The sequence below is a fragment of the Tasmannia lanceolata genome, unplaced genomic scaffold (genome assembly GCF_043159265.1).
Source record: "Tasmannia lanceolata isolate RefF3 unplaced genomic scaffold, GAP_Taslan_0.1 ptg000008l, whole genome shotgun sequence".
NCBI lineage: Eukaryota > Viridiplantae > Streptophyta > Magnoliopsida > Canellales > Winteraceae > Tasmannia > Tasmannia lanceolata.
The window spans coordinates 42,269,742-42,283,573 of record NW_027518685.1 but is presented as its reverse complement, the minus strand read 5'-3'; the positions used below and the strand labels follow the sequence as shown (position 1 = coordinate 42,283,573).

The 13,832-nt window shown below is 32.1% G+C and overlaps 1 protein-coding gene and 1 long non-coding RNA gene across 2 annotated transcripts in view; both read right to left on the bottom strand.

Annotated features, from left to right (window-relative positions):
- Positions 1-7,407: 7,407 nt before the first annotated feature.
- On the bottom strand, positions 7,408-8,392 carry LOC143883810 (uncharacterized). Its single transcript, XR_013252559.1, has 3 exons — positions 8,180-8,392; positions 7,974-8,052; positions 7,408-7,600 (listed from the first exon to the last, which is right to left on the bottom strand). It is a non-coding gene; the product is annotated as an uncharacterized LOC143883810 (long non-coding RNA).
- Positions 8,393-9,826: 1,434 nt separating this feature from the next.
- The window catches only part of LOC143882983 (uncharacterized), a 95,532-nt gene continuing 91,526 nt past the window's right edge, over positions 9,827-13,832 (bottom strand). The window contains exons 2-3 of the mRNA XM_077386356.1: positions 10,052-10,119; positions 9,827-9,958 (exon numbers count right to left, since the gene is read on the bottom strand). Coding sequence (XP_077242471.1) covers positions 9,827-9,958; positions 10,052-10,119 — 200 coding nt within the window. The remainder of the gene's footprint in view (positions 9,959-10,051; positions 10,120-13,832) is intronic.

Genomic DNA, 13,832 nt, shown 5'->3' with positions numbered 1-13,832 from the left:
ATTCAATACCCTCTCATCCTCATCCCAAAACATGGCTAAAAGCTCATTTACACTATCTCTAGGGTCTCATATGTCTAAAAGATTGATGTTTTTTAAGCTTTCTACAATAACAAACTTTCTATTTTTTCAGTCTCTATCCTTTATCAACTAAATCTAAGATTCAATACTATCTCATCCTCATCTCAAAACTTGGCTAAAAGCTCCTTGACACCATCCCTAAGGTTTCCTTTGCTAAAAGATAAATGTCTTACAAAGTTTTTAAAATAAGAAACCATCTATTTTTTAAATCTCTATTCTTCATCAACTAAATCTAAGATTCAATATCATCTCATCCTCGTCTCAAAACTCAGCTAAAAGTTTCTTGACACCACATATAGGGTTTCCTTTATCTAAAAGATGGATGTTTTGTAAAGTTTCTAAAATAAGAAACTTTCTATTTTTTCAATCTCCATCCTTTATAAACTAATTCTAAAATTCAATACCATCTCATCCACATCTCAAAACTTGGCTAAAAGCTCCTCGACACCATCTTTTCGGTTTTCTATGTCTAAAATATTGATTTCTTGCAAAGTTTCAAAAATAAGAAACATTCTAATTTTTCAATCTCCATCCTTCATCAACTAAATCTAAGATTCAATATCATCTCATCCCCACCTCAAAACTTTGCAAAAAGCTCCTTGACACCATCTATGGGGTTTCTTATGTCTAAAAGATGGATGTTTTATAAAGTTACTAAAATAAGAAACTTTCTATTTTACAATCTCTATCCTTGATCAACAAAATCTAATATTCAATACCATCTAATCATAATCTCAAAACTTGGCTAAAACCTCTTGGACCCCATCTATAGTGTTCCCTATGTCTAAAAGGTGGATGTTTATAAAGTTTCTAAAATAAGAAACTTTCTGTTTTTCAATCTTTATCAACAAAAGCACCTTAACAGGATATCTTGGTTTTCTTATATCTGAAAGATGTTTGTTTTATAAAGTTTCTAAAATAAGAAGCTTTCTATTTTTTCAATCTCTATCCATCATCAACTAATTCTAAGATTCAATCTCATCGCATCCTCATCTCAGAACTAAGCAAAAAGCTGCTTGACACCATCTTTACGATTTACTAAGTTTAAAAGATTGATATTTTATAAATTTTCTAAAATAAGAAACTCTCTATTTTTTCAATATCCATCATTCATCAACTAAATCTGAGATTCTCTATTTTTTCAATATCCATCATTCATCTACAGTAACAACTTTATATTTTTTCAATCTCTATCCTTTTATCAAGTAAATCTAAGATTCAATACCATCTCATCCTCATCCCAAAACTCAGTTAAAGTTCCTTGACACCATATATAGGGTTTTTTATGTCTAAAAGATGGATGTTTTGTAATGTTTCTAAAATAAGAAATTTCTATTTTTTCAATCTCCATCCTTTATAAACAAATTCTAAAATTCAATACCATCTCATCCACATCTCAAAACTTGGCTAAAAGCTCCTCGACACCATCTTTTGGGGTGTCTTATAAAGTTTCAAGAATAAGAAATTTTTTAATTTTTCAATCTCCATCCTTCATCAACTGAATCTAAGATTCAATATCATCTCATCCCCACCTCAAAACTTTGCAAAAAGCTCCTTGACACCATCTATGGGGTTTCCAATGTCTAACAGATGGATGTTTTATAAACTTACTAAAGTAAGAAACTTTCTATTTTACAATCTCTATCCTTGATAAATAAAATCTAATATTCAATCTAATCATAATCTCAAACCTTGGCTAAAACCTCATGAACACCATTTATAGTGTTTCATATGTCTAAAAGGTGGATGTTTTATATAGTTTCTAAAATAAGAAACTTTCTGTTTTTCAATCTCTACCAACAAAAGCACCTTGACAGCATATCTTGGTTTTCTTATATCTAAAAGATGTTTGTTTTATAAAGTTTCTAAAATAAGAAACTTTTTATTTTTTCAATCTCTATCGATCATCAACTAAATCTAAGATTCAATACCATCGCATCCCCATCTCAGAACTAAGCAAAAAGCTCCCTGACACCATCTTTACGATTTACTAAGTTTAAAAGATTGATATTTTATAAAGTTTCTAAAATAAGAAACTCTCTATTTTTTCAATATCCATCACTCACCAACTAAATCTAAGATTCAATACCCTCTCATCCTCATCCCAAAACATGGCTAAAAGCTCATTGACACCGTCTCTAGGGTCTCATATGTCTAAAAGATGGATGTTTTTTAAGCTTTCTACAGTAACAAACTTTCTATTTTTTCAATCTCTATCCTTTATCAACTAAATCTAAGATTCAATACCATCTCATCATCGTCTCAAAACTTGGCTAAAAGCTCCTTGACACCATCCCTAAGGTTTCCTTTGCTCAAAGATAGATGTCTTACAAAGTTTAAAAAATAAGAAACCATCTATTTTTTAAATCTCCATTCTTCATCAACTAAATCTAAGATTCAATATCATCTCATCCTCATCTCAAAACTCAGCTAACAATTCCTTGACACCATATATAGGGTTTCCTATGTCTAAAAGATGGATGTTTTGTAAAGTTTCTAAAATAAGAAACTTTCTATTTTTTCAATCTCCATCCTTTATAAACTAATTCTAAAATTCAATACCATCTCATCCACATCTCAAAACTTGGCTAAAAGCTCCTCGACACCATCTTTTGTGTTTCCTATGTCTAAAATATTAGAAAGTTTCAAAAATAAGAAACTTTCTAATTTTTCAATCTTCATCCTTCATCAACTGAATCTAAGATTCAATATTATCTCATCCCCACCTCAAAACTTTGCAAAAAGCTCCTTGACACCATCTATGGGGTTTCCTATGTCTAACAGATGGATGTTTTATAAAGTTACTAAAGTAAGAAACTTTCTATTTTACAATCTCTATCCTTGATCAATAAAATCTAATATTCAATACCATCTAATCGTAATCTCAAAACTTGGCTAAAACCTCATGGACACCATCTATAGTGTTTCATATGTCTAAAAGGTTGATGTTTTATATAGTTTCTAAAATAAGAAACTATCTGTTTTTCAATCTGTACCAACAAATGCACCTTGACAGCATATCTTGGTTTTCTTATATCTGAAAAATGTTTGTTTTATAAAGTTTCTAAAATAAGAAGCTTTCTATTTTTTCAATCTCTATCCATCATCTCCGAACTAAGCAAAAAGCTGCTTGACACCATCTTTACGATTTACTAAGTTTAAAAGATTGATATTTTATAAAGTTTCTAAAATAAGAAACTCTCTATTTTTTCAATATCCATCATTCATCAACTAAATCTAAGATTCAATACCCACTCATTCTTAATCCAAAACTTGGCTAAATGCTCGTTGATATCATCTCTAGTGTTTCTTATGTCTAAAAGATGGATGTTTGATAAAGTTTCTAAAATAAGAAACTTTCTATTTTTACAATCTCCATCATTAATCAACTAAATCTAAGATTCAATACCCTCTCATCCTCATCCCAAAACATGGTTAAAAGCTCATTGACACCTTCTCTAGGGTCTCATATGTCTAAAAGATGGATGTTTTTTAAGCTTTCTACAATAACAAACTTTCTATTTTTTCAATCTCTATCCTTTATCAACTAAATCTAAGATTCAATACCATCTCATCCTCATCTCAAAACTTGGCTAAAAGTTCCTTGACACCATCCCTAAGGGTTTCCTTTGCTAAAAGATAGATGTCTTACAAAATTTCTAAAATAAGAAACCATCTATTTTTTAAATCTCTATTCTTCATCAACTAAATCTAAGATTCAATATCATCTTATCCTCATATCAAAACTCAGCTAAAAGTTCCTTCACACCATATATAAGGTTTCCTATGTCTAAAAGATGGATGTTTTGTAAAGTTTCTAAAATAAGAAACTTTCTATTTTTTCAATCTCCATCCTTCATAAACTAATTCTAAAATTCAATACCATCTCATCCACATCTCAAAACTTAGCTAAAAGCTCCTCGACACCATCTTTTGGGTTTCCTATGTCTAAAATATTGATGTCTTATAAAGTTTCAAAAAGAAGAAACTTACTAATTTTTCAATCTCCATCCTTCATCAACAGAATCTAAGATTCAATATCATCTCATCCCCACCTCAACACTTTGAGAAAAGCTCCTTGACACCATCTATGGGGTTTCCTATGTCTAAAAGATGGATGTTTTATAAAGTTACTAAATTAAGAAACTTTCTATTTTTACAATCTCCATCATTAATCAACTAAATATAAGATTCAATACCCTCTCATCTTCATCCCAAAACATGGCTAAAAGCTCATTGACACCGTCTCTAGGGTGTCATATGTCTAAAAGATGGATGTTCTATTTTACAATCTCTGTCCTTGATCAACAAAATCTAATATTCAATACCATCTAATCATAATCTCAAAACTTAGCTAAAACCTCATTGACACCATCTATTGTGTTTCATATGTCTAAAAGGTGGATGTTTTATATAGTTTCTAAAATAAGAAACTTTCTGTTTTTCAATCTCTACCAACAAAAGCACCTTGACAGCATATCTTGGTTTTCTTATATCCAAAAGATGTTTGTTTTATAAAGTTTCTAAAATAAAAAACTTTCTATTCTTTAAATATCCATTATCAACTTAATCTAAGATTCAATACCATCGCATCCTCATCTCAGAACTAAGCAAAAAGCTCCTTCACACAATCTTTACGATTTAGTAAGTTTAAAAGATTGATATTTTATAAAGTTTCTAAAATAAGAAACTCTCTATTTTTTCAATATCCATCATTCATCAACTAAATCTAAGATTCAATACCCACTCATTCTTATCCCAAAACTTGGCTAAATGCTCGTTGATATAATCTCTAGGGTTTCTTATGTCTAAAAGATGGATGTTTGATAAAGTTTCTAAATTATGAAACTTTCTATTTTTACAATCTCCATCATTAATCAACTAAATCTAAGATTAAATACCCTCTCATCTTCATCCCAAAACATGGCTAAAAGCTCATTGACACCGTCTCTAGGGTGTCATATGTCTAAAAGATGGATGTTTTTTAAGCTTTCTACAGTAACAAACTTTCTATTTTTTCAATCTCTATCCTTTATCAACTGAATCTAAGATTCAATACCATCTCATCCTCATCTCAAAACATTGCTAAAAGTTCCTTGACACCATCTCTAAGGTTTCCTTTGCTAAAAGATAGATGTCTTACAAACTTTCTAAAATAAGAAACCGTCTATTTTTTAAATCTGTATTCTTCATCAACTAAATCTAAGATTCAATATCATCTCATCCTCATCTCAAAGCTCAGCTAAAAGTTCCTTGACACCATATATAGGGTTTCCTACGTCTAAAAGATGGATGTTTTGTAAAGTTTCTAAAATAAGAAACTTTCTAATTTTTCAATCACCATCCTTCATAAACTAATTCTAAAATTCAATACCATCTCATCCACATCTCAAAACTTAGCTAAAAGCTCATCGACACCATCTTTTGGGTTTCCTATGTCTAAAATATTGATGTCTTGTAAAGTTTCAAAAAGAAGAAACTTACTAATTTTTCAATCTCCATCCTTCATCAACAGAATCTAAGATTCAATATCATCTCATCCCCACCTCAACACTTTGAGAAAAGCTCCTTGACACCATCTATGGGGTTTCCTATGTCTAAAAGATGGATGTTTTATAAAGTTACTAAATTAAGAAACTTTCTATTTTTACAATCTCCATCATTAATCAACTAAATCTAAGATTCAATACCCTCTCATCTTCATCCCAAAACATGGCTAAAAGCTCATTGACACCGTCTCTAGGGTGTCATATGTCTAAAAGAAGGAGGTTCTATTTTACAATCTCTATCCTTGTTCAACAAAATCTAATATTCAATACCATCTAATCATTATCTCAAAACTTGGCTAAAACCTCATGGACACCATCTATAGTGTTTCTTATGTCTAAAAGGTGAATGTTTTATAAAGTTTCTAAAATAAGAAACTTTCTGTTTTTCAATCTCTACCAACAAAAGCACCTTGACAGCATATCTTTCTTTTCTTATATCTAAAAGATGTTGTTTTATAAAGTTTCAAAAACAAGAAACTTTCTATTTTTTCAATCTCTATCCATCATCAACTAAATCTAAGATTCAATACCATCGCATCCTCATCTCAGAACTAAGCAAAAAGCTCCTTGACACCATCTTTACGATTTACTAAGTTTAAAAGATTGATATTTTATAAAGTTTCTAAAATAAGAAACTCTCTATTTTTTCAATATCCATCATTCATCAACTAAATCTAAGATTCAATACCCACTCATTCTTATCCCAAAACTTGGCTAAATGCTCGTTGATACCATCTCTAGGGTTTCTTATGTCTAAAAGATGTATGTTTGATAAAGTTTCTAAAATAAGAAACTTTCTATTTTTACAATCTCCATCATTCACTACAACAGAACTGGCTTTTCCCTACAGACAAATCAGTAGGGAAAAGTACCAAAATCCGTAGGTAAAGGCTTTTCCCTACGGATTTCGGCGTGCACAACTTCCGTAGGCTAGGTGGGGGTAGGGAAAGACATTTCCCTACGGATTTGAAGTTCCGTAGGTATATGTCACGTTTCCCTACGGATTTGAAGTTCCGTAGGTATATGTCAGGTTTCCCTACGGATTATTTCGTAGGGACAAGACTGGACTTTCCCTACGGAAAGTAATAAATACAGTAGGGAAAGTGGACCTTTCCCTACGGAGTTTCAAAATAAACCGTAGGGGAAATGTGCTTTTCACTATGGAATTTTCAAAAATCCGTAGGCAAAATGTGGTTTTCCCTACAGAATTTAAAAAGATCAGTAGGCAAATGGTGCTTTTAGCTATGGAATTTCCAAAACATCTGTAGGGAAACGATGCTTTTCCCTACGGAATTAAAAAAAAAAAAACAGTAGGAAAAATGTACTTTTCCCCACATAATTTCAAAAAATCAGTAGGAAAAAGGTGTTTTTTCGTACGGAATTTTTAAGAAATTACTATGTAAAAGGTTCTTTTCCCTACAAAATTTTCAAAAATAGTAGGTAAATGGATATTTTCCCTACGGAATTTTAAAAAATCCGTAGGGAAATAAATTTTCCCTACAGAATTCTAAAAAAATCAGTACGTAAAAGTTTATTTTCCCTACGGAATTTTAAAAAATTCATAGGGAGGTACTTTTTCCTACATAATTTCGAAAAACCAATAGGCAAAAGGTGATTTTCCGTACGGAATTTTAAAATAAAATCCATAGGGATAGCCTTTTCAATTTTTATAATCAATTAAATAACGATTTCTTACTAATACATTCCACAAACAATCTATATAAAACATCATAATTTGTACAATTATAATATCCATTTTTCACAATATCATATATAAATATTAAAAAAAACTTAACTATTTTAATTGATTATCTTTAAAATTACAAGTCATCAACAACAAATGTCTTGGAATTGTTCATCAACAAAATACTACATTGTTTCATCATTTAATGATTTTATATAACATCATCTTCATCAACTCGTCTTCATCATCTCCTCGACCCCCCTCATCATTTGAGAATTAATAATTTAACCTACAAACACAAAACATGTATGAATTAATGATAAATGAACACGAGCAATATATAGCAAATTCACTTCAAGAATTTAATTTCATGTTTACAGTTGGAGCTCTTAACATAGGAATGAAAATGTCATGCACAAAAGTTTCACTTCGCACTTCCTATTAAAAAAAACCTGCAATGTTTGCAAATGCAACAGTAAATTCAAATAAGGGAAGACTAAAATCTCCAACAGTATTTCCTTATGCTACTAAACTGGAAGGAATCCTTGTTCCCACTCCATTATTTACTACTTTCTTTCAAGTGTGGATTTTATGAACCTGGATTATAAAATCCAAGTATTAGATTTGTTGGGCACATCTAGTACATAAGCAGATATGCATACCTTCACTTATATCAAGCACATCTCCCTTTCCTGGCTCAATATGAAGCTTGCACAAGATGCCGTGGTTGCTGCTCTTCAACTGTGAGTAGGATATGTGCATAAGTCCAAGTACATGCAATATGTGAATATTTAAACAAAATATGTATAAGGAGAGGAAGGATAGCAATGTAGAATGGAGGGGACAAGTCTTGTCTTTGTAGCCTTACCAGATGCAAACAGAGGTCTCATTTTATGGTGAATGATATGAGATTTAAAGAGTACACCAACTAAGGTGTTCTCACATAAATAGTGATGATGTCTACCTTCCCAACTTTCTCCATTGCTCTAGCTATCAATTCCCCAATCTCATGCTCACTATTGGCAGAAATAGTCACCACTTGTTTCAAAGCAATACATTGTAAATGACAGCCAAATTTAAAGGAACTAAACAGAAAAAGGATATTAAACCACCATATTGCTTAATTGCATCTCAAATCAACAGCCTCCATCATAGAGACAATTACTTGAGGATGTGGGGGTATGCAACAAACTCCAATTCAACTTGTGAAATATGAAACCAAACATTTGGCTTCACAAATACAAAGGCCCTGTTACAAAAAAACTAAAATGATTTTTAACTCTCGGTTTCAATAATTGTGAGTGACTTGGCAAAAATATACTCCCTGCTAAGGTTTCTACATAAGAAATCGCATGGTACCAACACATTCACCCATCCATGTTATAACAGTAAGTGTTCACATAAACGAAGTGATGCTCAATTCAGTTTTAAACTAGCTACAAGCCTACAACTAATTCCAATCTCAAAAGTTTTAGAATCCAAGACCTTGAAGATTTGAATACAAATATCTCAAATAGTTCCTGAGCTAAATTCAGAGATATTCAAAATCTTTTAACTCCACAGACCAATGAAAACGGACTTGTATTGGAGCATAGTTTTGAATTAAATATGCCCCAAGATCTACAATGAATGATATGTTCCACATATAAAAATATGGAAAAGCGATTCATGAGAAGAGGAGTTTCACTATAGTCATTGGATAGTATTTAAGAAGAGCACCCCTATCTTGTCATTCAAAAAAAAAAAGAGTATGCTTATCTAAATCTGTTTGTGGACTATGAGAGAGAAGTGACGTGGGTGACGATGTAGGGTGCTATTGAACTTGTCGAGCAATACCAATTCAAAGAAGTGGCTGTGTGTGTGACTAAATGGCACAACTGACTCTGAATTCTGAAATGGATGCGCACTGATATTAGGGTGGTTGTCAACTGAAGTTTCTTCCTCCACCAAAATGAGGCTAAGGTCACTGGTTCTCAGGTTGCGAAATGACTTTAGGCTGGGAATTTTAGTGGAAAGTCATAAAACTAGGTGCAGGGTCTGCACTCAAGCTCTTACTATCTTTGCTTGCCTAAAATTTTAGGTTCCGAACCATAAAGCTGTCCACGCATTTGGCCACTATCCAAATTTGAGTTCTGCGAGCAAAAACCTTGGAACTCTTTGGAATTAGACAGAAAGTGCATCAACAAACGATAACTGGTCATTCATGCAATACTTAGTAAGAGTAATGCCATATGATTCAAACCAATATGATGAAGAGGATCCACAAGTGACTTGGGTAAATCCTGAACAATAACTATTATGGGCATAGTTAAGAAGCCTATACTATCATGCTCAGATGAAAATAATAAGGTGGAGGGTGCTGTTGAGGCCAAAGGAACTTAAAAGCAGGTCGTTTTCAAATTCAAATTCAATTTGCAGCATGTCAATTGCAAGCAGGCATTTCAACAAGCATTTGCAAGGCTAGACATTCTACTGTGTCAAGGAATTAAGGCTTTAATGATTGTCATTTTTAGTTTCACTCCAAGCCAGGCCATCTAACCCAGAAACCCTTGTTTCTCATAAATAATAGATTAATTGAAGATAACGTATAAACCGTGTAAACACTAATGTTGTCATGATATCTAATGCATAGATTATCTCTCAACCCCTAATGAAATCCATAGCAGATTAAAAAAAATAAACAAAAAAAGAATGGAAAACGATGTCCAAAATGATGGAAAATGAAAGAAGAAACTCTTACCCTCATAAGAGCATTTTCCTGAACAGCCTCCAATCCCTTTCCTCCCTTTACCTGCTCTTTTGCCCAGTCTTTAAACAACAATATTAAACAAAACCATTTTGTATACTAATAAAATCTATATAATTGAAAAATATTCAAAAATTTCAGAGGATTTCAACAAAAAATGGGAAAAACCTAGCATAAACTATAAAAAATATGGCAAACAGCCACCAACCAAACCCCCAAACCCCAAAAACCATAGATCAAGCAAAAAGCCCCAACATCCCAACAACATTCAAATCCCCCATTCATCAGAATCCAAGCCCCAGAAACCCCAACCCCAAAAACCCAATCATACCAGAAAAGGATATGGTTCATCAGAATCCAAGCCCTAGAAACCCGAAAATCCGACAAAAACACAAATAAAGCTTAAAAAACGAATAGAAACTAAAACCCTAAATTTGAGCATCCTTTTTATGTTTCTCAGTCCTCACATTAATGTTTACTGCCCTCTTCACAAGAAATACTGTATATGTGCCCCATTTGTTTTCAGAGAAAGAGCTAAGGAGTGCTCTATTGAAGTTTCTGGCAAACCTCTTACCCTTTTTGTTCGATCTGAACCCATTTCCTCGTCATTCTTTACGATCCTCCAGCACGTAGTTGTCCCCCATGTCCTGAGGCACCACCTGATCCTCTCGTTCCCACGGCACCTTGATCCCAATAAACTATCGAGAGAGAGAGAGAGAGAGATGATACCGGCTGCTCTTGGATGGAGGCACCGGTGGAGGCGACCGAGCAAAAAGATCGAATGCTAGGGCACACAAGAAAGAAACTGATGGGTTTACCCCCTGTGAGGGTTATTTCACCATTTCGAATATTAATCAGGGGTAAAAATGAATAAAAGATCCGAAATTTTGAGTTTCCGCTAGTTGCAAAATCGAACCGCATAAATGAAATATCCGTAGGGACAACATAACAAGATATCCCTACGTATTTTTTCTCTAATCCGTATGCAAAAGTTTGTTTGTCACTACGGAAACAATTATGGTTTCGTAGGTATAAGTAAACAGTAGGCATAAATATCAGTCTTTGCCTACGGATTACTACTCAATCAGTAGGTAAAATCTATATCCCTACGGGAAGACTTAACAACAGTAGGAATATCGTGCAGTTCCCTACATAATTAAAATCCGTAGGGGAAAAGTATACTTTTACCTACAAACGTAACTAAAGTCAGTAGGTAAAGCCCAGTTTTGTTGTAGTGATTAATCAACTAAATCTAAGATTCAATACCCTCTCATCGTCATCCCAAAACATGGCTAAAAGCTCGTTGACACCGTCTCTAGGGTCTCATATGTCTAAAAGATGGATGTTTTTTAAGCTTTCTACAATAACAAACTTTCTATTTTTTCAATCTCTATCCTTTATCAACTGAATCTAAGATTCAATACCATCTCATCCTCATCTCAAAACTTGGCTAAAAGCTCCTTGACACCATCCCTAAGGTTTCCTTTGCTAAAAGATAGATGTCTTACAAAGTTTCTAAAATAAGAAACCATATATTTTTTAAATCTCTATTCTTCATCAACTAAATCTAAGATTCAATATCATCTCATCCTCATCTCAAAACTCAGCTAAAAGTTCATTGACACCATATATAGGGTTTCCTATGTCTAAAAGATGGATGTTTTGTAAAGTTTCTAAAATAAGAAACCTTCTATTTTTTCAATCTCCATCCTTTATAAACTAATTCTAAAATTCAATACCATCTCATCCACATCTCAAAACTTAGCTAAAAGCTCATCGACACCATCTTTGGGGTTTCCTATGTCTAAAATATTGATGTCTTATAAAGTTTCAAAAATAAGAAACTTTCTAAATTTTCAATCTCCATCCTTCATCAACTAAATCTAAGATTCAATATCATCTCATCCCCACCTCAAAACTTTGCAAAAAGCTCCTTGACACCATCTATGGGGTTTCCTATGTCTAAAGGATGGATGTTTTATAAAATTACTAAAATAAGAAAGTTTCTATTTTACAATCTCTATCCTTGATCAACAAAATCTAATATTCAATACCATGTAATCATAATTTCAAAAGTTGGCTAAAACCTCATGGACACCATCTATAGTGTTTCCTATGTCTAAAAGGTGGATGTTTTATAAAGTTTCTAAAGTAAGAAACTTTCTATTTTTCAATCTCTACCAACAAAAGCACCTTGACAGCATGTCTTGGTTTTCTTATATCTAAAAGATGTTTGTTTTATAAAGTTTCTAAAATAAGGAACTTTCTATTTTTTCAATCTCTATCCATCATCAACTAAATCTAAGATTCAATACCATCGCATCATCATCTCAGAACTAAGCAAAAAGCTCCTTCACATCATCTTTTCGATTTACTAAGTTTAAAAGATTGATATTTTATAAAGTTTCTAAAATAAGAAACTCTCTATTTTTTCAATATCCATCATTCATCAACTAAATCTCAGATTCAATACCCACTCATTCTTATCCCAAAACTTGGCTAAATGCTCGTTGATATCATCTCTAGTGTTTCTTATGTATAAAAGATGGATGTTTGATAAAGTTTCTAAAATAAGAAACTTTCTATTTTTACAATCTCCATCATTAATCAACTAAATCTAAGATTCAATACCCTCTCATCCTCATCCCAAAACATGGCAAAAAGCTCATTGATACCGTCTCTAGGGTCTCATATGTCTAAAAGATGGATGTTTTTTAAGCTTTCTACAATAACAAACTTTCTATTTTTTCAATCTCTATCATTTATCAACTAAATCTAAGATTCAATATCATCACATCCTCATCTCAAAACTTGGCTAAAAGCTCCTTGACACCATCCCTAAGGTTTCCTTTGCTAAAAGATAGATGTCTTACAAAGTTTCTAAAATAAGAAACCATATATTTTTTAAATCTATGTTCTTCATCAACTAAATCTAAGATTCATTATCATCTCATCCTCATCTCAAAACTCAGCTAAAAGTTCCTTGACACCATATATATGTCTAAAAGATGGATGTTTTGTAAAGTTTCTAAAATAAGAAACTTTCTATTTTTTCAATCTCCATCCTTAATAAACTAATTCTAAAATTCAATACCATCTCATCCACATCTCAAAACTTAGCTAAAAGCTCCTCGACACCATCTTTTGGGTTTCCTATGTCTAAAATATTGATGTCTTATAAAGTTTCAAAAATAAGAAACTTTCTAATTTTTGAATCTCCATCCTTCATCAACTAAATCTAAGATTCAATATCATCTCATCCCCACCTCAAAACTTTGCAAAAAGCTCCTTGACACCATCTATGGGGTTTTCTATGTCTAAAAGATGGATGTTTTATAAAGTCTCTAAAGTAAGAAACTTTATATTTTACAATCTCTATCCTTGATAAATAAAATCTAATATTCAATACCATCTAATCATAATCTCAAAATTTGGCTAAAACCTCATGGACACCATCTATAGTGTTTCCTATGTCTAAAAGGTGGATGTTTTATAAAGTTTCTAAAATAAGAAATTTTCTGTTTTTCAATCTCTATCAACAAAAGCACATTAACAGCATATCTTAATTTTCTTATATCTAAAAGATGTTTGTTTTATAAAGTTTCTAAAATAAGAAACTTTCTATTTTTTCAATCTCTGTCCATCATCAACTAAATCTAAGATTCAATATCATCCCATCCTCAGCTCAGAAATAAGCAAAAAGCTCCTTCACACCATCTTTACGATTTACTAAGTTTAAAAGATTGATATTTTATAAAGTTTCTAACATAAGAAA